The 25,926-nt window shown below is 38.1% G+C and overlaps 1 protein-coding gene across 5 annotated transcripts in view; it reads left to right on the top strand.

Moving 5' to 3' along the window:
* Positions 1-15,229, top strand: part of AKAP6 (A-kinase anchoring protein 6) — a 503,914-nt gene extending 488,685 nt beyond the window's left edge. For 4 of the 5 annotated variants that reach the window (XM_027570975.2, XM_027570977.2, XM_027570978.2 and 1 more), the window contains 2 exons: positions 1,470-4,870; positions 10,082-15,229. In XM_027570975.2, the coding sequence (XP_027426776.1) occupies positions 1,470-4,829 (3,360 nt within the window). In that variant the 3' untranslated portion in view covers positions 4,830-4,870; positions 10,082-15,229. The remainder of the gene's footprint in view (positions 1-1,469; positions 4,871-10,081) is intronic. The other variant, XM_027570980.2, reaches the window with a different exon arrangement.
* The last annotated feature ends 10,697 nt before the right edge of the window (positions 15,230-25,926 follow it).

Genomic DNA, 25,926 nt, shown 5'->3' with positions numbered 1-25,926 from the left:
TATGGTTTTTAGGACAAATTGAAAGAAATGATAAGAAGAAGAGAAGGTAGGCAGAGAGAACCCTTTATGAATCGACTCAAGGCCTTGAGAATTATAGCTACCTTATACTGACTGCCTCCTCAGCCCTTCACAAGCATTAGCTTATTAATATTCAGAATTATCTCAAAAGATGGGTAGTGCTAGCCCCCTTCACAAGTGATGCGAAGAGATCGGTACTCAGAAAGGTTAAGCAACTTGCCCAAAGCCCCGCAGCTGGTAGGTAGCAAAGTCAGCATTTCAACCACTTTGCATAGTTCTAGAGCCACGCTTATCTGCCTGACTACCCTGCATAAACATAAGCTGAGCTGCAGAGTTCTATTTGAGTTTCTGTCTGTAGGTGAGCCTGTCAGGGCCTGCATATCTATATCACCTCTCTTGGCTCTAGCATGAATCCGGACAGCTGGGCAGCAAGTGAGGATGGTGAGGGAATCTGGACAGAGTCCAGGAATCCATTCAACCACTGTGTCCCAGAATAACGTGTCAAGCTCTACCTAAACCAAGTTAAAACCAGGATGTCCAAGGAAAGATCAAGGATCCCAAGTATGCAGTGTGCAGTGTAAGAGAAGCTGGGCTGAGTCAAACTTGAGAGTCAGGAAAGTCTTCAGATAGTTGTTATTCTAGGGCTGGAGGTGGGCTGGAGGGAAGGGTTCCTGCTTATAATAAATAGGGGCAGGACTGACAAGAGTGAGGCACGTTAACAAGATCAAAGTAGAATCTCTGTCATAGGAAGAGACTGGGGAAGCGAGAGAGACACTGAGAGAACCGGGGCCTAAGACTCAGGGTCCAGTAAGATGTAGGTGAGGAAACTAGTCAAGTGTTGTTTATCTTGGGTCTACTGGGAGAGGGCCAAATTCCGAAAGGGAAGGCAGACAAAAAGATAGACAAGCAAGGGTCTCTGACTGTGAATTGCTCTACAGGTGGCTATAAGTCCATTCTACTTCCCCAAGGCAAAGGCTGTGTCAAGTGGAAAGCCCAGGCATAGAAGCGTGTATGGGGGTCTGCCATTTATGGCTGCAGATGGTATTCCCCTGTGGACTGCAGAACTAAGAGTATCAGAGTCAATGTGCCTTAAAGATGTCACAGGCTCTTTTTACCTTCATTTACCTGACAGTTTTATCTTCACCCAATCCCAGGTTAAAAATGTTAAAGAATCAATAGGAAATCATTAATTCCAAAAATTACAACTTGACTGTAATAATCTTACATTTTAATCTACATTATTGCCTTCAGTGACAAATTACTATTGATAGAAAAACCCATTTCAATAATTTTGGATGCTATTCCAGAGAAGAATAGAGCTGATAATTATGCTATCTTTCAAATCCATGCTTGGGGGCAAATTTCTTCCTGACTCTTCCAAGAGATTTTGAATGGACGAAATGTTCATGCTTGTGTTCCCTAATTCTTTTTTTTTCCTTCCTCCTACACAGGAGACTTTGAATGTGATTGATCCTGGCTTAATGGATCTAAATGGGACGAGTGAGGATGCCCTGGAATGGGATGAAACTGACATAAGTAACAAGTTAATTAGTTTGAATGAAGACTCAAATGACCTTGATCAAGAACCCCAACCTGTCATGCCTTCCTTAAAGCTTGAAGAGATAGGTAGCGAGGACCCCGGTTATGAAGAAGAGGCAGGTGACCATGGGGGATCTCAGTATGCCTCGAGTATCACTGCCCCCTCCAGTCCACACATTTACCAAGTGTACAGCCTCCACAATGTTGAACTCTATGAGGACAACCACATGCCATTTCTGAAGAACAATCCAAAGTTCACCAGCGTGACACAGCCTAGTGTTTTAACGAAGAGTCTCAGTAAAGACTCTTCGTTTTCATCCACCAAATCTTTGCCGGACCTCGTAGGAGGTTCCAATTTGGTAAAGCCTTGCCCGTGCCATGGAGGCGACATGAGCCAGAATTCAGGCAGTGAGAGTGGAATCGTGAGTGAAGGAGACACTGAAACCACTACCAACTCTGAAATGTGCTTGCTAAATGCAGTAGATGGGTCCCCAAGTAACCCTGAAACTGAACATCTGGACCCACAAATGGGAGATGCTGCTAACGTGTTAAAGCAAAAATTTAAAGATGAGGAGGAACACATTAAGCTTCCAAATAGCTCTCAGTCATCCATTTCACCAGTGGGTTGTGTAAATGGAAAAGTTGGAGATTTAAACAGTGTTACCAAATATACCCCTGATCGTTTGGGAGAAGAATTACAAGGAAAACATGATGTGTTTACATTTTATGATTACTCTTACCTCCAAGGCTCAAAACTCAAATTACCAATGATAATGAAACAGTCACAAAGTGAAAAAGCACATGTGGAGGATCCCCTGCTTCATGGTTTTTATTTTGATAAAAAGTCCTGCAAATCTAAACATCAGGCTACAGAGTTACAACCAGATGCACTTCCCCATGAAAGGCTTTTGGCAAGTACGTCCCATGAAATGGATCGAACTTCACAAAGAAGTAGTGATGTAGAGAAGACATTCACTGGCATGCAGAATGGCAGACAGCTCTCCCTGTTATCCCACAGTTCATCTATCGAGTCCCTTTCTCCAGGGGGTGATTTATTTGGATTGGGCATCCTTAAAAATGGTGGTGACAGCCTCCAGCGAAGCACTTCCTTAGAAAGTTGGTTGACATCCTATAAAAGCAATGAGGATCTTTTTAGCTGTCACAGCTCTGGGGACATAAGTGTGAGCAGTGGCTCAGTTGGTGAACTGAGTAAAAGGACACTAGATCTCCTGAATCGTTTGGAGAATATCCAGAGCCCTTCAGAGCAAAAGATAAAGCGGAGTGTTTCTGATATGACTCTCCAAAGCAGTTCCCAAAAGATGTCCTTTACTGGCCAGCTATCACTGGACTTAGCATCTTCTATCAATGAAGACTCGCCAGCGTCTCTTACAGAACTTAGCAGCAGTGATGAGCTCTCTCTTTGCTCAGAGGATATTGTATTACACAAGAGCAAGATCCCGGAATCAAATGCATCATTCAGGAAGCGCCTGACTCGGTCGGTGGCTGATGAAAGCGACGTCAATGTCAGCATGATTGTTAATGTCTCTTGCACCTCTGCTTGCACTGATGATGAAGATGACAGTGACCTCCTTTCTAGCTCTACCCTCACCTTGACAGAAGAAGAGCTATGCATCAAAGATGAGGATGACGACTCCAGTATTGCAACAGATGATGAAATTTATGAAGAATGCAACTTGATGTCAGGGCTGGACTATATAAAGAATGAACTGCAGACGTGGATCAGACCAAAGTTTTCCTTGACAAAAGATAAGAGAAGGTGCAATCTCAGTGATGAAATAAAGGGCAGTAAGGATGTAAGTAGTAGTGAGATGACCAATCCCTCTGATACCCTGAACATTGAGGCTCTACTAAACAGCTCCATAAAATGTCTCTCTGAAAGTAATGGAAATGGTAAGAGTTTATCCCACACCCATGAGTTAGGGACAAAGGGTGAAAATAAGAAAAATATTTTCAAAGTTAATAAAGACCCATATGTAGCTGACATGGAAAATGGCAATATTGAAAGCACTCCAGAAAGGCAGAAAGACAAACAGAATGGGATTTTGAAGGAATCAGAAAATCTTGGTACAACGGGGAAGAAGAATTCAGACAGTGAGCATTGTAAGTGTAAAGTATTTATGGATAGCTCAGATGATGCAAATATTGCTGGAAATGAATTTGTTCCCCAGACTGTTAGACATCGTCCAAAGAAATGTCAAGGCCACCACCATTTTGAAAATCCAACAACTGCTTCTACTCCCACTGAGAAGTCTTGCCCAGAGCTGCCTTCAGAAACCAGAGTTATCAACAGACAGGATTTGGATGTACTGAAGTCTTCATCTAATGATGCACCAAGCATGGCTGGAAAATCCGCTCATTGCTGCCTAGCACTTGAACAAAATGAAACAGAGGAGAATGTTGCTGTCAGTGATAACATTTCCTGTTGTGACTGTGAGCCAGATGTTTTCCATCAAAAAGATGCTGAGGATTGTTCCGTACACGACTTTGTTAAGGAAATCATCGACATGGCTTCAACGGCCCTAAAAAGTAAGTCTCAACCTGAAAATGAGGCAGCCGCTCCTGCCTCGTTAAGTCAGATCAAGGAGAAGGTGTTGGAACATTCTCACCGGCCCATCCAGCTGAGAAAAGGGGACTTTTATTCCTACTTATCTCTCTCCTCTCATGACAGTGATTGTGGCGAGGTCACCAGTTACGTGGAAGAAAAGAGCAACACTCCATTGCCACCAGACATTACCGACTCTGGCTTAGAAGACAAGGAGGACCCTGAATGCTTCTTTGAGGCCTGTGTTGAGGATGACCCAGAGGGAGACGAGCCCTGCCTCTCTGGCCCTCCTCCAAATGAACCTTCTGTTTCTGGCGAGGCTGCTGTGCCCCAACAAGCAGCAGCAGGCTCCCCTAAGTCCAGTGATACTTCTCTCCTAGCTGAGGAGGCAGACATAGTGGCTCTTGCAAGTCCTCCCCATCAGGAAGAATCTGATGTCGGAAAGGAAGCGGATAGTTTACCCCAAGCTGCGATCTGTGGGGAAAGCTCAGAGCTAACCACTTCAAGGCTGGGCAGTGAAAACACAGGTGAATCAGGAATGCCAGAAGAACGTAACACTGCTTCAGCCAAATCTGGAGTTCCAGAACTCTCCTCGAAGGCAAAGCAGCCAAAAGACAAGGCTGCATTGCTTCCCAACCCCAAAACTTTAACCTGTGAAGAAAATCTTCTAAATCTTCATGAAGAACAACATAAAAATATGCATAGGTAGAATGCAACCCTCTCCACGCATGAAAATCATCTCATTGAAAGGTATTTATGTTCCTCGGGTTTTAATATATATTCTTAATATATTTTTAACATACATTTCATATATATCCATATGTACTTCAACGATGAGTTTGAGTCAACAGTGCCATGATAGGAGAGAAGACTAGTCAGAATGGTCACGGCAGACATTTATCTGAATAAGACATTTAGGTGGAAGAAACATTCCCAACAACGTAAGTAACTGTGAGGCAAAAGGGAGAGAGACCAGCACAAGCGACATTTTTAGTGACAGTATCCTTATTACATCATTCTGGCAAGAAGGATACAAAATTTGAGGAAGTAGCCGAATAATTTAGGACCTCACATTCTTCCAGTGAGGGAGGAAAAAAGGTTCTCCCAATTGCAATTATACCCTCTGATCAAAATGCACACACAGTGACAATGCTCCCCACTTCAGTTTCCTGCACACAGAGATGCCCACTCCCTCCAGTGCCTGGAAATGAACAGTGATTAGGTTAAAGCTGCATCTCCTGATCTGGGCCTTCCTTTTATGCTTCTGTCTAATGTAACTATCATCACATTTGCTTCCCCAGTGGAAGGCTGTGCTGTCACAGCTCCTAATCATGGCCAAGGCTGAGGATTCAAACAGGAGGGGAAAGTTGATGTTGAAGAAGAGGCTCTTACTTATCCACACACAGACCGAGAAGAGGCCCAGAAAGCAAATGCAGAGAGAATACATGACAAGTTAATGGCATTTTGATAAAAACAGAATTTTTGAATTTTGCCTGAAGGTGACAGGCTGATTTCCATCAAAATTTTTAAGGAAGTCATTCCACTCTTCATATTTAATGAGACAGCTATTGATTGATAATTCTGAGATGATGATATAGCTCAAAAAGTGACACAAAAATTCTGTTATATTCCGTTTCTAAGCCCCAGTGATGAATATACTTTCTCAATCAGGTCTAAAGAAGAAAATTTGAGCTTTTGAATGTGAGAGTTGTATTTCACCCAAGTGTGAGGTGCCGAATGCCATCTCCACCCCCCACTCCAGAAGCTTAATGCTGTAACCTAAACTCGTGCTATAGGAAATGAATTACAGAAGCAATCTACCCTAATTTGTTAACTTATTCAAATAACAGTTATTATACTTAACTATGCTAAAGATTATCTTTTTTGTGGCAGATTGTTTATTTTTTGATGAGCCTAATTACTGATTTTCTAAAAGTAATTTACATTTATTACAAATACATCTTTTAAAATGTGACAGATAAATGTTGTTCCCATAATGTATTATGAAAAAAGTTACTATTTAAAAACACATTATTTAATTTGAAAGATGAATGGCAAACATCATTATTTTTTTTCCTGCAACACCTGTGCCCTAAGCTCATTAAAATGTGTGATTCTGTGTAGAGCTGCTAGAAATGGGGAGGGGGGAGATATATACCATATATATACCCTAAAAATAAACTCAGTATGCAAAATTGAAGAAAGACATCATACTTACTAATATAGCTCAACTAATTTTCTATGTTTCAGACTCAATTTACAATTGGCCACAAGCGAGAACAAAAGTAGGAGAGAGAGAAATGTATTTTCTGTGAAATATGTCCAACCTATAATCACATTCTCCATCAGTATGCAGTAAAGCTGACCATTAAGGGAGAGGAACTGCAATTCCATAAGCTGCTCCTAGACAAGTTCTATTAGTACCGATTGTACTGCTGGCTCATCCAAGCTCCGCAGAAGGGCTCGTGGAGGCTGGCTGATTTCTGTTTTCCACAAGGGGATAAAGACTTGAAAGCAACACCCCTCGGAGCATGATATTGTGTGACTGGGACCCTCAAGTCACCGGTCATGCTGAGATCCGGAGCTCCAGAAGCGCTGGCACGGATGAGGCCCCTGGGTCCCGCACCCTTCCCTTTTAGATACTGTGGGAGTTTCTTCTGTCCATGACATAGCTAGAGAATCAAAATGTAAACGATAAGCAGCTCCATCTTTGGACTTGGGCAAGTCAAGGTGCTGTGCTGTTGGATCGGTGCAGCACTCACATTTCACAGGCACGACAATGCAAAACTATCCGCTAGCCCAGCTGCCAGTCAGCGATATTTTGTTGAGCCCCCGATAGGTGGTTCCTGGCCCTACCTCAGGCAATGGGAGATGCAGCCAGATTTTACTTCCGCAGAACTCACATCGCCCCCAAGTGACTTGTGATCAGCCAAGGGCCATTTAAATAGCCGTATTCACTGGTCCTATTCAGTTTTTTCCATATCATGCACACCAAATATCTGGATGCCTAAATTTTTCACCTGCCAGTAGCATTGGGTACCTGGGCATAGATATTTACGTTTTGTTAAAATACTACCAACCAGGATAAGTTATTTAATCTCAAAACGTTGACATGCCTTTGGTGTTAAATATCAGGAATACATAGTAAAGTTATTTGGTAAATATGAGACTTTGTGTCTCTAAAAGCTTAACTGTTGTCGTTGTTCTTCCTACAAGATTCAAAAGAGGGGGAAAAAGCCTCTACTTTTTATTTTTTTTAAAGATTTTATTTATTCATGAAAGACAGAGAGAGAGGGAGAGAGAGAGAGGCAGAGGCAGAGGGAGAAGCAGAGACTTCTCGAGTCCCGATGCAGGACTCGATCCCAGGACCCTCGGATCATGACCTGAGCCGAATGCAAACACTTAACTGACTGAGCCACCCAGGCACCCAAAAGCTCTACTTTTTAAAGCGATCTCAAAACTGTCAGTTGGGGTGCTCTTTCAGAATAATACAATACACTGCATTCAGTTTGCTGGGCTTTTTTTTTTTTTTTTCCAGAAATAAGTTCTCAGATAATGAAGTTATGTCATCTGGAAGAGCTACAACTTAGAACACCAGCTGTATACAGTCTGCAACCACACCAAGAATTTTTTTCAAAAAAGTTTTGAGGTTTTTCATTTACTGTTCTAATTAAAAACCCACTGAAACTGTTGAAGTTTTAAACATGGTCTGACGCAGGATGCATTTGCACGGATTTCTAGGCACACTGCTGTGCTTTTCACTATTTTCATTTATGTGCCATGTTTCTACCAAAATAGAGAGGTCAGTTATAGCAAATCACATCAAAGGAAAGGTAACTGGATAGATCCGGATATTTCTGCTTAATTTGGAGGAAGCACATAATGTATGTCTGGAGTGCCTCCTAGGACCTGCCTAAGAGATGTACTTTGCACTAATCTTTTTGCTGTATTCTGACAGTTATTTCTTCATAATCCTCATCATAAGCCTCTGATCTTTGGTGAATGATTTAACCGTAAACTTCAGGCTGGATAAATCCTATGGTATAAAAATTTAACTCATCACATGCAGCCAGTGTGTACTTTTTTTTTTTTCCTTTTTGGTTTACTCTGGTTTTCAGTTTTGTTTTACTGTGTATGGGGTATGTGTGTGTGTGTGTGTGTGTGTTGGAGGGGCTGTATTAGGATGCATATGTTTCCTTCAGAACTTTTAAGCTCCATTGCTTTTCCTGTTATATTGGTCTGCAAATGTGATTGTTGGTAGCTCATAGATTTTAGATTTTCAGCAATTACTTGTATTTTTTGCATGCTCAAGTATACGCATACACAGTAAAATTGCTCCTACTCAATCATTACAAACTGAGAAAACTTTAAGAGCAAACATTTCTCATGTATACAACATAAATTCTTATTCTGTTTTAGTTGGATTGACACAAAATGTTTAATATGATCCAAAGCTGGCCAAGCAGGTTTAAGAAACTACTCTTGGTGATAGTGTATTAAATTTTCGCTAAACAATGCAAGTGTAATCTTATCACATTTACCTTTAAAATCACTTTAGTAAGTCAAGGTTCTGGTGGATGTGAAATGTTTTTTAATTATCCAGCAGTTCTAAATAACTAGCTCTGCCATGCTAAATAACAAAGATTTTATTGGTCATCACCCATCGTGCACGCACACACACACACACACACACACACACACACACACCCCAGATCTGTGCTTCAATCAATTTTGCCTGCCCCTTTCCAAGTGGGCCAAGTTGAAGTAATTGATTAGCCAGAGAGAATTTAAATACTGGCATTTAGTAAGACCAGCTTTGCCTCATCTAAGGATTCCTTACTCAGTGTCCATGTTTCAAGTGAGTCAAGTCCTCAGCATTTGAACAATGCACCATGCTCGTTTTTGAGTTACTGCAGTATTTGAGCGTACCAAATTTTGTCCCATCTCTTCTATCTCTCCGTGTTCTTGAGAACCTGCCTTCTCTCCCCAACTTCCTATGACTTCAGCCAAACCACATTTGCTGAAGTTTTTCTGGCTTGTAAACAGGTTACAAGATTATAGAGAAAGAGAAAGATGGAGAATGAGATTATTTAGTTCTAGAAAGACAATAAAGCAACTTGACATCAGACATCAGAACTCGGGTTTAAACCCAGACAAGCAAACGCCTGCTTTATTTGAGAGCTGGTCAGAAGACCTAAAGTAACTGCATCCTGTACTGCCTGTCGCTGGAATTTAGCTGTTCTTCACATCCAACTTGTTGGATTTCTAACTGCCTTAGAAATAGACAGAACTGACTGAGTTTGGAACAAATTTGCATCTGAGCCATCAAGATGTACAGAAATAATTGAGTCATTCTTATTTGCACAGGGCGTCTATGCCTTAAATGAAATGCATTCATATTCAAGCTAGAAGCCCAGGTTATATCCTTTTACCGGCAAGGGGCTGAAACATTTGGAATGATAAAGCTATGAATATTTCACCACTATATAATAGTGGAATTGTTCAGTTCCACTGACACACACACAGTCCCTGAGGGAAAGGTTAAAACCACCTGAGGGTTCAGGTTCCCAGGCTGTGAATCACTGCGGATCCCCGGCTGTGTTGCTTGGCACCAGCAGCTTCACATTTTCATAGTGATTTGAAGCTATCCTGAGTGTTCAAAACTGAGTTCACAAGCAAAAGAGTAGATGATATCCAGAGAAAAGGTCAAACTTGATGATTTTTTTTGTTTTCTTTAAAACCATGTCTTTTTTTAAAAAAAATGTATTTTTCAATTGATTCTGAAACATTTTTGTCAGTAATGTGAACCTTGGGCTATTAAAATCACTATGTTTATGTATCCTTTTATTTCAGAATATCAGCAGGTAGTTCCAAAATGGTAGGCTTCCTCAAAGGGCTCAGTTCTACAAATGAAACAGACATTTCTGATACCGTTTCCTATCTCTTTTTTGTGTCTTGTAGATAAGCCTGGCTGTAACTCAGGGGTGGCCTCCTAGTCCCACCCTGGGCTAGTCTGTGGTTTCATCACGTCACTGCCATTTGTTGCATTGACCTCTCCCAAGATGAATCTTCCCTCCGAATGCGATTTGTCCACATGAGCCTTGTGATCTGGATTGTGCACTGGTTTTCTTTAGGTGATCGTCTTTGAAGTTCGGCCAAGCTGCTCGTTTTCCCACGGATTCCTATCCCAAGCTACCTCTACCAACCCCGCCTCTCCAGCGAGACTTTTCCGTTTGCCTCCTCCCTCCCCATCTACTCTTTAAAGTTCTGCAGTCCGCCAAATCGATGGTCCATTACATTCCCCTGTCTGGAATGACCCCCTGCCGGTACTTGACCAATTTCATGTTTCAATCTGGATTTTTTTTTTTTTATGGTATGATGCCTATGTTTATCGAAAGAGGTTTACCTAAAAGGCCAACATTTGATCTGATTGCAGCATACAGAAGAAACACTGGTCCTTCTTTCAAAATTAAGCAACTTTTAAAAGCGCCATTTTATTTATTTTATTTTAAAAATAATTATCTATGCAGCACTTCAAGAAACAACTATATGGTGTTGTATATTATAAACTGGTGACATTCTACTGTTAAATTATGTACAACATTTTTGTTTTTTATGCTTCTTGAGGTGGTAATGAGAAAAAAGTTTTTTAAAAATGTGTGCCTTGCTGTATTTCTTATACCATTTATTAAAAAGCTGCTTTCACGGTAAAATTATGTTGGTTTGAAAGGAGGAAATAGCAAGGTTAAGATGTGTGAATAATTTCTGTATATATGTATAACCAAGTACAAACATTGATGTATAATGACAGTATAAAATGCTTTCATGTTTATGATGTCTAGTGATGTGGAAAATATAAGCCTTAAACCATTAGATTGCATGGTAATTAAAATTGGCATAATAAACATAGTTTATTGGGGGAAAAGGAAAATCAGTGATCTCTTCTACCTGTGTTCTTTACCAAATTATTACGTCTGATTCTGGAAAAACTATAACACGTAGTAGCTTCCAAAATATCGATATTGCATAAGAAGCTTAAAATTACTTAAACTACACATGAAGCGTTCACAATTTTCAAAATCTTTCTGATCACTATAAAGATCTTGGAACACAAATGATTAAATGCCAGTTCCCCTAAGCCAATAAGAATCTATCCTAGATTTTTTATTTCTACTTCTCATTAATGGTTTAATATTGGACTTCAGGCTACCTAGTCAGTCTCATATTTATTTTATGTAATTCTTTTGAATGGGTTTGCTAGAAAGATGATAGTAAAGTCTAGAAAATTTGACTATTTTGACTTAGACTGTAGATTTCAGGTGTATTTATTTTGTGTTAAAAGAAATTAGCTGAGAAATAGTCCATCTGGTCTTTATTGCTCTTCTTAAATGCAGTTTTTAATTTATATCCTAACACCTACTAAAGTGCCTGATACACAGTAGGTATTCAATAAAAATTTACTGAATTTAAGTATTGAATTAGGCAGTATGGGTGCCACGTACCTTTTCATTTTGAGAGACATACACTAAAACATAAACAACTAGGAAAATAGGTAATGCAATCATTCATTCACCTGATAGTTAACTAACACATTTTATCTGCAAGGACTATTCTAGATGTGGGGGATGCATAGATGGACAAAGGCTCTGCCCTCAGGAGGCTTACCTACAACATGGATGTGGTGAACACACAAATGAGATAGTGTCCTGCAGGCAAGGAAGAGAGCAAAGTGGTTAAAGAGGCAAAGACAGAAGTAGCAAAGAGGGATAAGGCAGAACAGGAGGGCTAGAAGGGAACAGCAAGTTAGACTATAGAAAATGAGTGAAGTTTTATTGCAGGGATAGTGGGCGAAGGTAAACTGGGAGACTGAATGAAGAGTCTTTAAAAAAGTTAAGTTGGAGCTTTTGTATGTAATACGGTAGGTAGTAAGGAAAGTCTTTCTTTTGCACCTGATTTTATTTATCGTTAGAACATTTGTACAACACCAAGAACGTTTAAAAAAATACTAGCCTATAATTTTACCATTCTAATAACTATTTGTATTGTTATGTGTCTTCTAATCTTTTCCGTACATATTTCTAAATTGATTAATCATTCTAGGCTTTTGAATAGGTAGTAATAGTTCAAAAGTTCTAGGCAGACATCTAGGAGGGATGGTCAAGATGATTACAGGGGGAAGAGATTAGAGATAAATGGCTCATTAGGAGGCAGCTGTAGGAAATTAGCTGGGCTTGAAATAAGAGAGGACACAGGGATAGTGGCCCGAGATGTAGAGAAAGAACAAATCCTAGAGTCTTTGAAACACCTAAGAGCATTTGGGATCTCTGTTAAGGTATGGTATTATTTTACATATTGAGACAACCTCAGTTTTCCTTGGGTAATGCCAAGGTCTACATCTACTGGAACAAACTGACCATGATGTTCCATTTACGTGTTATATGCTCACTGAAGACCTTGAGGTATTACACATATTTGTTTAATTACCTACTTAATATTAACACCAAATTTGTAAAATGACTTATGTTGAACTGTACTTTTTCTGGTTGGAAGGGATGGGATAGCTTCAATCTCTTGCTGATGTGTGGGCACTACCTCCCTAGTCATCCTTGAAAATGGTCACACCAACTCTGCCTACACCTTCCACTGAGTGATTCATTATTTGTTAAGGCAAGCTGTCCCATGGTTGGGTGTGTGTCTTTGTTAGAAGGTTCTTTCTTCGGTTGCTGAAAACTGCATAGTGCCATAGTGCTCCCTTCCCTCTGCCTTTAATTTTGCTCCCAGTTCTGGTTCTGTCCTGATGAGCTGCTCAGAGTATTTTTACCCCTTCTTTCTCATGGCATACTTGAAGATAACTGAGGCCAGTCACTTGTCTTCTCCCAGCTGCTGTGATTTCTGTTCTTCATTCCCTGAACTGCCCTTCACTTGTCATGGTTTTCAGATCCATTTCAACCTGAGTGAATGTTAGCAGACAGAATCCTTGAAATTGAGGAACTGTCCTTACCATCATACATGTAGAAAAATATCTGAATATTTAAGTGGTTTTCTCTAAAAATATATTCAAGATATATGTTTATTCTATTATTGTAAATTTCAATAAATAAATAAATAAATAATCCATCATGTCCTTTAGTGGCCCAGTCTAGTGCCGGAGTCATCTTGAATCTTTTCCTTATATCACATCCAAACCTAACCTGTTTCCATATATAGCAGGGTCCCCTCTTCATTTATTTATTCATTAATTCAGTCATTCAACAAACATTCATTGAGTGGCTACTTGTGTGAGGCACTGTGTTTGGCATTAGAGATACAAAGGCAACTAGAACATAGTCTCTGCCTACAAAGGGTTTACAGTTTTTCTTGTGAAAGTGCCTTTCATGTCCTTGAATAGAGTGATCTCTCCAAATTAAATGATGACCCATTTGTTTTCCATCTAGTTTCTCTACATTTTCAAAAATGTAACGAGCATAAATAGTATGCAGAATTATCTGGGTCTGACTACTAGAAGTGAAATGTTTTTTGTATCTGAAAATTTTAATTACAGAAAACGTTTTCAGATTTCTGGTCACTGAATAAATACGCATCTTACACAACAACAATCTAAATTCAGGGCTTTTGAGAATCTGAGTTTGATGATTTTGTTGTGTTTGGGTCATCCAGCTTAGGTTTTACCCACGCTAAAATTCCTGGGAACAAATTAGATGTAACTATCAAAACACACTGAAATAATCCAGCTATTTCTTATGAGTCAAATTATTTTAATCTCCAAAAGAGTTTAGTATTATTTTAGAATTTTGATGAATACCTGATTTTTCAAGCATCGTATAATTCTTATATTTCAAATTTTTTTACTTGAAACAACTAAATTTATAACTTTTTTCTATACATTTTTTCAATTTTTATTTTGAATAATTTCAGACCTATATAAAAGCTGAATGAATAGTACATTTGCATACTCATCACTCAGATTTGTATATTGTTAATATTTTACCCCATTAGTTTCATCTCGCTCTCTCTACACACACACACACACACACACACACACACACACCTTTGTGTTGAACCATTTCAAATTAAATTTCAGATCCTAAGACTTCATCTAAATGCTTCAGCCTACATCATCTGAGAACAAAAGTATTATTCTACAAGTCTACAATACACCCAAAGAATGTAACATTGATAGAATATCTGGTAATCTATATCAAATCTATATTCAGATTTCTCCAAATGCCCTAATAATGTCCATTTGCAGTTGTTTTTGTTTTAATTCCAGATCCAAACAAAAATCATGCATTGCTTTTAGTTTTTGTGTCTTTTTCATTTTGAACAGTTTCCCTATGCTCTTATTCTTTCTTTCTTTGGTCTTTCATAACTGACATTTCTGGAAAGTCCAGGCCAGTTTTATAGAATGACCCACAATCTGGATGTGTCTAGTTGTTGTTTTCATTATTCAACTCAGGGTGAACATTTTTGTCAAGTATAGTGCATAGGTGATGTGTTCAATAGCTACTCTTTAATGAAGAATGAATGAATCACTGACATTCTCGATGTGTCTTGAAGTTCACAAGTTATTCTTATAGCGCATGCTTTAGTAGTTGAAGGCAGGTGTCAACAAACTACAGTTTGGACTAAATCTGGCACACTGCCTTTTCTTGTTTGGCCTATGAGCTAAGAATGGTTTTTGCATTTTTAAATGGTTGAAAAAAAAACAAGAGTATTTCATGACATGTGAAAATTATTTGAAATTCAAATTTTGGTGTCCATGAATAAAGTTTTATTGGAACATAGCCACACACATTTGTTTACATATTGTCTATGGCTGCTTTTGCACTGTAACTGCAGAGTTAAGTAGTTGAGGCAGGGACCATGTGGCATACAAAGCCTAAAATATTTACAAAAATATTTTTGGTCCATTACGGAAAAAGCTTTCCTATTTCTGGTCTACAGTGTTCTAAATTCTGACACCATTTTGTTAGAGGTTGATGGACTCCCATTTGCAAAATCAATGTAACATATTAGCACCTGCCATCGTTATTTTTTGCTTTCTAGATTTTGTTGAGTTCTCAATTTTAGTTTCATATTACCTTTAGTAAAATAAAGTATGCCTTGTTTCATACACTTAAAGATTTTTCCACATCCACCCTCAGTTTAAGGACTTAAATTTAGTTCACTTATTACAGCCTGGCTTTGATTGATTTAGAGGGTTAGTCAATTACAGACTAAGTCATTAGTTCAATCAGAACCATCAGGAAAATTGACATAACCTAAACTCACTTCAATTCACTGATAAACTGGAATCCTTTCTCTAAATGTTTTTCTAAAGCATTTTTAAATCCGGGCCATTTCAAAGAGTCCGATTTTTTTTCAAATTTATTTTTCATCCCAAACAAAGGTAAAAACCATGGTCATTGATTGTGTAAGATACACTTTCATTTCCCACATGCTGGTCATAATTAACAATCTGAATTTGTCAAGGAAATAAGTATTCACTACAGACCTTGCTGTGGCCACAGGTGGGCATTCTTATTGAATGGAAGATGTTCAAAAGGTAATCATCCTTAGTACTTTTTTCCCTTAATTCACCATCAAGAGCACTACCACCTCCCACTGCCACATGCTTGCCACATGCTTATGGAGGGGACACTCAAGGAAGTTTTTTTAGCCACTCCCTCTTCCTTAAAAAGCAACCACATACCTTTCATATAGCAATGGCCCCTAAACATGAGACTTGCTATGTAGTTGCATTTTCAGAGTAAAATAACACAAAGATGTGTGCAAGTCAGGCCCACATTATTATTGTTATTTTAAAGATTTTATTTACTTGACAGGAGAGACACAGTGAGAGTGGGAACACAAGCAGGGGGAGTGGCAGAGGGAGAAGCAGGCTTCCTGCTGAGCAGGGAGCCGGATGCGGGGCTCGATCCCAGGACCCTGGGATCATGACCTGAGCCGAAGGCAGCCGCTTAACTGACTGAGCCACCCAGGCGCCCATTCAGGCCCAAATTATTATGGTTTCTTGTAGCAAAGGCATTTTGGCCAATGCCTTGAGACTGTTCTGTTCCTTGATTGATGGGCCCTCACCAAAGCAGAAAATATGCAAAGATTATTTGTACTTGTGTTTTAAAGTAAAACAGGGCCTACATAAAGCAACTTTTCTCCTTCTCTATTCTTTTGTAACACACACAAGTTGGAAGATACTCACGTGTGTGAGACCCTTCCAGGCCTTTACCAAGGATTCATAATTTCCAGTGAGGAAAGACTCCTCTCCCCCTCCGCCCCCAACACTTCTTTCCCACTCATAAAAGGGATCATAATGCAGCTGAATGGAGTGACATTACTCTCTACATAACTTTGGAGCAAACCTAATTTGTACTTTAAAAATTTATTTTTTTAAACATTTTTATTTTATTTATTTGAGAGAGAGAGAGTACGTGAGCATAAGCTGGGAGAGGGAGAAGCAGGCTGATTAGCAGGGAGCCTGATGTGGGGCTGAAACCCAGGACCCTGGGATCATGACCTGAGTCAAAGGCAGATGCTTAATGGACTAAGCCACCCAGACACCCTAAAAATTATTTTTAAATATTGGTACCTTATTATTGGTTATAAATCCCTTATGACATCATATTTAAGAGTCACTGAGGCCTGTGCTCTCTTGGTTGAAAAGAAGTGCCCCAAAACCTGGGAAAGGACTTCCAAAGAAAAGAGAATCGACACCCCTGTGCATGGATGTACAGCCCTGGATGCTCCACAATGATGAAGAACTGAAGCTTTCTGGTGAGTCTGTTCTTTAAAAAACTGAATTTAAGGGAAGCAAATGTAAAATGCAACAAAATTTGGCCTCACATTTACATTGGAGAAATGGCCAATTCTATGGAGTTAGCCCAGGTAACTTCACCCCTGGTTAACTACGGAAGCATCAGATATGGAACATCAATGTCTCCCAGATGTACACAAAACCTTTTGTGTCTCTACCATGGAAGCCGCCGTGTTCGTCAACTTTATTAGACTGTGACATTACTCTCTCTCCCTTCTACATTCATTTTATGTGGAAATTTGAAAAAAGATTACCCATGTGTAATTTGGTGTTTCTTCCACACCATCAAGACAAACAATAATAGATTTTGTCAATTTAATAAAAATTAATAAATACATGATTTAATAAGAAATGCTAAAATTATTAAAATATTTCTTTGTCCTTACACTTAACCTGCCATTAAAAACCCATCCCAACTCCCTGTAAACAAATGCACCATTACAGGCATAAAACAAACACTATTCAGCGAAATTTATTCAAGGACTAAAATGACGGAAGGTATTAGGAACATAAAAACACAAAAGATCCTCTCTAAATCCCAATATTCCCTAACCACTGGTTTATAAAAAATACTCTAAGGTTTATAGAATTAGTCTTGTTCTATTAGTTGATCAAGTTACTTACACTGTCAGCAATTCAAAACAAGTAATTCCCTCTGTGTGTGTGTTTGCTTGCTTGCAAATATGTTTCATTTATTTTAAAGTGTTTTTTATATAGAAATCCAAGCTGCTGAAAATTTATCTTATTAAAGTGGTGTAAAAATCAAATCAGTCTTCATATAGGTTCTCTTATCCCTGCTGATCTCAAATGACTAATGATGCTTATGGCAAGGTTTTATAAAATGAAAGCTCCTTAACTTTTCAGGAAAGAGTTCTTTTTTTACATGTACACCCATTTTGGCTCTCTCCTAAATACTTCTAGAACTTTCTAAGTTCAGGATCACTATCTCGCCAGTAATGTCTTTCCTTGCAGGCTGTATGTAGAAACATTTTTTTAGAAAGTAAAATTACTAATTATTTAAAGACTAAGAGGCATTTTCAATAGGAATGAAATAATTTTCAATAGGTATATTTTTTAAAAAGAAAAAACAGATTCTGATTGATTTGGAATGATTGTAAACCAGAATATTCTTGTTAACTGAAGGGTTTGCTTATTTAAGTCACCTGTGACTTACTGGCAACTCAGACATTTTTTTTTTAAAGATTTTATTTATTTGACAGAGAGAGAGACAGAGAGAGAGGGAACACAAGCAGGAAGAGTGGGAGAGGGAGAAGCAGGCTTCCCGCGGAGCAGGGAGCCTGACACAGGGCTTGACCCCAGGACCCTGGGATCATGACCCGAGCTGAAGGCAGATGCTTAATGACTGAGCCACCCAGGTACCCCCAACTCAAACATTTTTAAACAAAATTTAATCTTTGATGATTTGGCATCACCATAGCGATTACCAATTACTGCTTGTTATAGAAGTGAATAAGTTATAGGAAATCTGGCTAGGTCAGTAAGCATACTCTGGATATTATTTTTTAAATCAATCTAAATCATAATAAAATAACTCCTTATCACCCAAGTGCTTACTATGTACCAGGCCAGTGCTAATTGGTGATACCCATTTTATAATAAGGAAACTGAGGAGGAAGAGAGCTAGGCTAGTTATTCTTGGCTTCCTTTTCGTAAGAGCAGAGTGTGGAGGGAAAAAACCTGTTTCAGAAACTCGTTTTCCATCTAGATAAATAAGGAGTTATTTTATAGAGTTCACCTAACATTCACACACACTTTGCTAAATTTCCTGTCTTTATTACTTATTAAACATATAATTCATGCCCAAACTGAAGAAAATACTTTCACTTTAAAAAAAATTCTTATAAAAATTCTATAGGAAGAAATGATAGCTAAATTAGCACTTGAAAAAGGCCAAAGAAAATTATACATTGTATATAATTATGCCTCATTATGACCTCTGTACATTTTCCAGAAAAGTTAGGCATTAAAAACACACACAACAGGAACACCTTAAAGGTCAGAGCCTGATGAAAGAAAAGCGCAATAGTTAATCATGAAGGACGAGATTAATGTTCTGGTAGACACATTTTTATCATCACATTTTGCTTAATAAATACTTCAAAAGATGCAATTTCCCTTCCATGTGTTTTGTTCATATCTGAGAGAGGTGGTGGAGAGAGACAATTCTATAAAATAAAACTTAAATTTTAATTTAATGAAATGAAAATGTGGGATTTGCTGATTCCTAGCATTCTTTATGTGATTTTTCTTCACATGGGTCTTTTTTGCCCAGAGGTACTCTTGCTTTAAGAGTAAATACTGAAGTCTCAGTTTCCAAAAAACTTATCTCAAAATTTCTCATTATCTTTCAAGAGATATTTACTAAGATAGCAGAGTTCCTGGATCATATTTGTTGGATTTCACCCTAACAACACCCTTAATTATAAACATTTAAAATAACAATTTCAACTGTTTTTTACTCTTTATAATAAAATAACTTCAGATTTACAAACTAAATAAAAAATAAAAATAGTACACTTTAGCCAGGTTTACCTATTATTAATATCTTACTGTTTTATCATTTTTTTATTTTTGAAGTATAATTAACATAAAACGTTATATTAGTTTCAGTAGCATAATATACTGATTCGACAATCCTATGCATTACTCAGTGCTCACCATGATGAATGTAGTCACCATCTGTCACCATACAACATTATTGCAATATTATTCACTATGTTCCCTATACTGTACTTTTCATCTTCATGACTTATTTATAGCTGGAAGTTCATACTTCTTAATCCCCTTTATCTCTTTCACCCATCCTCCCATTCACCTCCCCTCTGGCAACCACCTGTTTGTTCTCTGTATTTAAGAGTCTTGGGGTTTTTTTTGTTCACTTTTGTTTGTTTAAATTCCACATGTAAGTGAAATAGTACAGTGTTTGTCTTTCTCAGCCTGACTTATTTCGCTTAGCATAATACCCTCTAGGTCCATCCATGTTGTCACAAATGGCAAGATCTCATTCTTTTTTTATGGCCAAATAATATTCTATTGTATGTATATACCACATCTTCCTTATCTATTCATTTATCGAGGGACACTGGGTTTCTTCCATATTTTGGCTATTGTAAATAATGCTGCAGTAAACATAGCAGTGCATCTATCTTTTCAAATTAGTGTTTTTACTTTCTTTGAAGATAAGTTACATACATCATGGCCTTTTATCCCTAAATATTTCATTGTATATTTCTTAATACGGATATAGGTCTATTCTCTTATATAACCATAGTACAATTATCAACTTCAAAAGTTTATATTGAATTGATATCATTTCACATTCCAATTTTGTCAGTTTCCTTAATAATATCCCTTATAGCATTTTTTCCTTCTTCAGCATGCGAAGTAGGTATTGAATTTATTGGTCATATCTCTTCAGCTTCCTTTAATCTGGAAACATTTCCCCAGCCTTTCTTTCTTTCTTTTTTTTTTTTTTATGACATTGATAATTACGAAGAATAGATCTCTCCCAACCCCTTTTAAAAATACACTATTACTCATTTTGTGTTTATCTTATCTTTCCTCATGATTAGATTGAAGCCATGCATTCTCAATAAGAATATTGGAGTTCTGTCCTTCTTGGGGTATCATATCGGGAGACACACAGTGCATCTGTCCCCCATTAGTAAGGGTAATTTTGATCATTTTGTGGAGAAACACTTTAAAGCCAGTGAATATCCTGCTCGTTAATATAATAAAAGGTTCGAGCCAAGAAATAAAAACAGTGAAGAAATGATTATTTGAAAATTCAGACTAAAGGAAAGTACTGAAACTAAAACATAAAAACTCACTCCGAGCTACTCGGCAATCAAGGTAAAGAAGAAAACATGACCAGCAAGAGTATTCTTTATCTCATAAAAAGAAGTAACTTTCTACTGCACCTGAGCTTTGAGAGGAATTTACCCAATGGTTCTTTATTTGGGGACCATTGACTAACAAAATAGATAATATAATTTAAATCTCTCTCTCTCTTTTTTTTTTTATAAAGAAGCCTGCATAGAGCTACTTCTTTACAATAAGCTTAGATGAAAACTGAGGGCATAATACAGGGCATTTTGGAGAATCTTGAAGATGAGTGAATGGTGGATTCCTTCGATAATCTCTTCTAAGTATCAATAGTTTCAGCCAGGCTTTTGACAGAAGATGAATAATAGATGATTCAAAATCGGAAATGCTATCCTGTTCACAGGCAGTCCACATTTCTGATTGAAAAAAGATCTGATGTGTGGATGGCCAAGATGCTGTTTACCTGTGAAGATAAAAGGACTTGCCTGATATTTTCATCTTAATGGAGAGTCATTTTACCTCTGGACAACAGTGAGCTAACTGAGTACTTTCAAACAGATCAAGGTCAATTGTCACCAAACATTTTAATGTCTGCACAAATTGATGGCAATGCCAGACTTCTCTACCATAAAGCCCAAAAGAAATGGCCCATCTTGGAAGGTTTTGAGGATAAGAAGTGCCAAAGACCTGTCTTGACCATAGGGGATCCTTAACATGACCCCTGTAAAATGTTTAATTTTGAGACCAATTGCATACCAAGGGTTAACCAGGTAAATCACACATTGTGATCCTGAGGCACTACATATGGCAATCAGTTGAGCAGATCAGGTTAATATTATCCATTTAGATGTCAAAGTGTGCCTGCCAAAATGGATCATTTGGTCTTAGGAGAATTAATATTTAGCGGCTTTTCCTGACATAAGTTGGCCAATAGTTTGAACTGCTTGTCAAAACCACTTCTGTGACCAAATAGGAAGGCATGTCATCAACACATGAGAGGTACTTGTCTTGCTGTGGCTAGGTCATCTAAAAACAACCAATTTGTTTAGTTATAAAATTAAAAGGGGGGCACTTGGGATCCAGCCCCGTTTTATGCCATTTAAAATAGACATTTCATCTGTCAAAAAGAAGGCCTTTTCTATCCATGTTAATTTTTGCCATGTTGTTCAGCGGTAATGGCTTTGAGAGAGAATTATAAGCATTGAATCTCTGTTGAGATCATACACTTAGGCCTCTTTATGGATTCAATGTCCAATGATAAATCAATAAGTTCCATGAAAAGTCTTAAAATGCTTCTAACTGATTGAAAGACTGCATTCTATCTTCAGAAATATATTCTGCATGCTGATTTCTCCCTTTCAATTATCCATACCTATTTCTCAATCTATCCTCATGCCTCTTCTTATATACTCTTATAGTTATCTTAACATATATCTTATAGGCCCAATTAGCTTTCTTTTATATTGGATCATCCAAAGCTTTGAACAGTCATTCTATAAATATATGAGTGCTGCTCTTAAATTTTTGTTCAAAAAAAGAATGAATAAATAATAAACAGTGGGTAAATGAATAAACAGGTGAATAATATTTCCTACTTCGGTTGTGTTCAAAAATAAAGTTCCTAACCATACTGTTTGGACATTCAGAAGAAAGAAGCAAAAAGTCAAAGACGTGATGAATGTGATCTGTGTCTTTTAACTCAAGAGGTGATTTTGGCCTTCAGTCAAGAAAATTTGGAATCCTATCACTCTGGATTGCCAAGGTACAGATTTTGAAAATGGATGGGCTCCATCAGCACTTGAAATGAAGTTACAGACCTTGTCACATTGGCCAAGCCATTGTAATGTGCCAGTTGGATTCCTCTAATCTAAGTTCCTCTAAAATCTAAAGAACTCCTAGAGTCTGAATCATGAAGACTGTAAATTCCTTAATTTTTTTCATTTTTGTTGTGGCTTCCATGTGTGTATTGGGGAGTTGTATTTAGCCTCCAAAAAGTTTTCAGTTGATTGATAATATATTTGTATGTAGATACCAGCTGTTTTTCAGTACATTACACAACCTAGTCAAGGATTTCCTGTATTTTTCACCTCATGACCTACGTAAGAAGTGATCGTCTCATACTCTGGAGTAAATGAAGGAAGCTGGGCATGGTGATAGGCCCTCTGGGCCACCGTGGGGGCTGAGAAGATCCAACCTTAGCACAACAGTAGCACCGTATCCTGGTGTCTGTCAGAACCAAATTCGGGCAGCCCTGGTCTTAAGTTTATAAACTCAAATCTTAGAGTAGAAAGTGGTTATCAGGTCCAGTTTTGCATTCCCAGGCCTTAGATTAAATTACTCTGAAATATCCAAGATAGTGATTGTTTACGGTATGTTTGAAGATTTCTCAAGTCTGTTCAAGACTGTTCTGCTGCAGGAACATCGTTCCTGCACAGTCTCTATGTCAGCCACCTTACTCTCTGCTGCTTATAGTCATCCCCTTTATCTTCTCATAAGTGAAAGTCAACATTCTCATAAAAACTATCCTTCAAAACCTTGAGTAAGTCACTTGTCAGTCTCTTTGGGTAAATAAGGTCAATGTTTTCTAACTCTCTTCACAGGGCCGGTTTCCTATTTCCTCAATATTTTATTTTATCTCCTTTTTAAATTTTTGGTTCTTTAAATTCACTGTGATTTCGCCACATTTTTTAAAAAATACAGAAATAAAAAATTGGCAAATTATTCCAGAAACGTCTGGCCATCACTGCCTATATGCATATTGGCTACTCACCTCTCACTGTGGTCCACTGACATTCTCATGTTTTATTTCACTGTTAGTGTAGTCAGTTGATGCCATTTACATTTACTCTTAAACAGGTGAGAAACTGTGAACAAGGGACTCAAATAATCAAATTATAAATTATAGCTGCCATTGAGTAAAGCACTATACTTAATAGGTCTTTTTTTTAACAAAAGATTTTTATTTATTATTTATTTATTTAGAGAGAGTGTGAGAGGGATGGGGGGAGGGAGGGGCAGAGGGAGAGAGAGAATCCTCAAGCAGACTCCCCACTGAGCATGGAGCCCCACTTGGGGCTCGATCCCAGGACCCTGAGATCCTGACCTGAGCCAAGATCCTGACTTAAGCCAAAATCAAGAGTCAGACACTCAACTGACCAAGCCACCCAGATGCCACAATACTTAATAGGTCTTGACAAATTTTATCCCATCTGATTCCCACAACAGCCTGACAGGTAGATATTAGTATTTCCATTTTAGAAATGAAGACACTGAGGCTCAGGGACATTAGATAACTTGTCCAGGGTTGGTCTTGGATTCAAGCAGATTAATTCTTTGACCACTGCTACTTACTGTTTCTGAGAACAGTAGTTCAGAATAATAATGGTCAGACCAATTTGCACTATGTCCATTATTCTGGTTCTTTCTGTAGTCACCCTTATGTGGAAGCCAATTCACATTAAAGTTGACTTCTACTTCAAATTGTATTGATTATCTCCTTCAAAGGACCAAGTATAACTTCAAAAGAGTTAATGCTTCTCAAAATATGCTTCTAAGCATATTTTTTCTAATCCATTACCGTCATGTGTTTTTTTATTGAGGTGTACTTGACATATAACATATTAGGTGTATAACATAATGATTCGGTGTTTGTGTATATTGTCAAATGATCACCGCAATAAGTCCAGTTAATATCCATCACCATACATAGTTACAAATTTTTTTCTTGTGAGAACTTTTAAGATTTGCTCTTTTAGCAACTTTCAAATATACAATAGAGTATTATTAACTATAGTCACCATGCTATACATCACATCCCCATGGTTTACTTATTTTGTAACTGAAAATTTGTACCTTTTGACTCCCATTCAATCCACCCCCTACCCCCAATTTCTGCCTCTGGCAACCACCAGTTTGTTTTCTATATGAGTTTGTTTTTGTTTCTTAGATTCTACAAATAAGTGAGATCATACAGCACTTGTCTTTCTCTGTCTTACTTCACTTAGTATAATGTCATCAGGGTCCATCCATGTTGCCACAAATAGTAGGGTTTCCTTCTTTTTTAAGGCTGGATAGTATTCTGTTATATGCACACATTTTCAAGTCAGTGCTTTTGTTTTCTTTAGATAAATATCCAGAAGTGGATCATTATGGATCATATGGTAGTTCTATTTTTAATTTTTTGAGGAACCTTCATACTGTTTTCCAGAGTGGCTACACCAGTTTGTATTCCCACCAACAGTGTACAAGCATTCCCTTTTCTATGCATCCTTGCCAACATTTGTTACTTCTCTTTTTGATGATAGCCATTCTAACAGGTGGGAGGTGATACATAATCATGTAGCTTCTTGGAAAAACCTTATTTATTAAGCAAATAGCACTCACCATGTGTCTAAATACTCTTCTAGGTGCTTTATAACTATGAACTCATATAGACTATGAAATAGGCACTATTTAAATATGGAAAAACTGAGGGAGAAGTTAAATAATTTCCCAAAGTCCCAAAAGTAGTATGGAAATAGAGCTGGGATCTGAACCTATGCATCAGAGATGAAGCACTTCACTGCTCTCCAAGCCTCTTATTGTTTGCTGAGCAATGTGTTGTTTATAGAAAGTGGGATGACTATTTTAATTCTGTTACTGAATTTCAAAACCATAAAGTGCGTGTTTGTTGATAGGTGTGTGTAAGCAGACATATGCATACAGACACACCTTTTAAAACTTTAGAAAGAGGGCTCCTGTGTGGCTCAGTCGGTTAGGCGACTGCCTTCAGCTTAGGCCATGATCTTGGGCCCCTGGGATTGAGCCCCGCATCGGCTCCCTGCTCAGGGGGAGCCTGCTTCTCCCTCTCCCTCTGCCCCTGCCCTCCACCCACTGCTCATGCACGCATGCTCTCTCTCTCTCTCTCTCTCAAGTATTTAAATAAATAAAATCTTTAAAAAAATTTAAACGGATGGACACGAGCCCTCTTACTCAGAGATGGTTTTATTCATAGTAACATAAACCAAGAAACCTATGGTCAAATAAAAATACAAACCTCAAGTTCAAAACTTCCAGTGCAGTAACATATATCAGAAGCCACCACAGCCTTTCTCTTAGTTTGAGGTACCTAAGTTCTCAAGCGGGTCCAAAAATTGGTGTCTTGACTCCA

Source organism: Zalophus californianus, chromosome 6 (genome assembly GCF_009762305.2).
Source record: "Zalophus californianus isolate mZalCal1 chromosome 6, mZalCal1.pri.v2, whole genome shotgun sequence".
Classification (NCBI taxonomy): domain Eukaryota; kingdom Metazoa; phylum Chordata; class Mammalia; order Carnivora; family Otariidae; genus Zalophus; species Zalophus californianus.
Note: the sequence above shows the minus strand (reverse complement) of the source record. Positions and strands in the feature narration are given on the sequence as shown.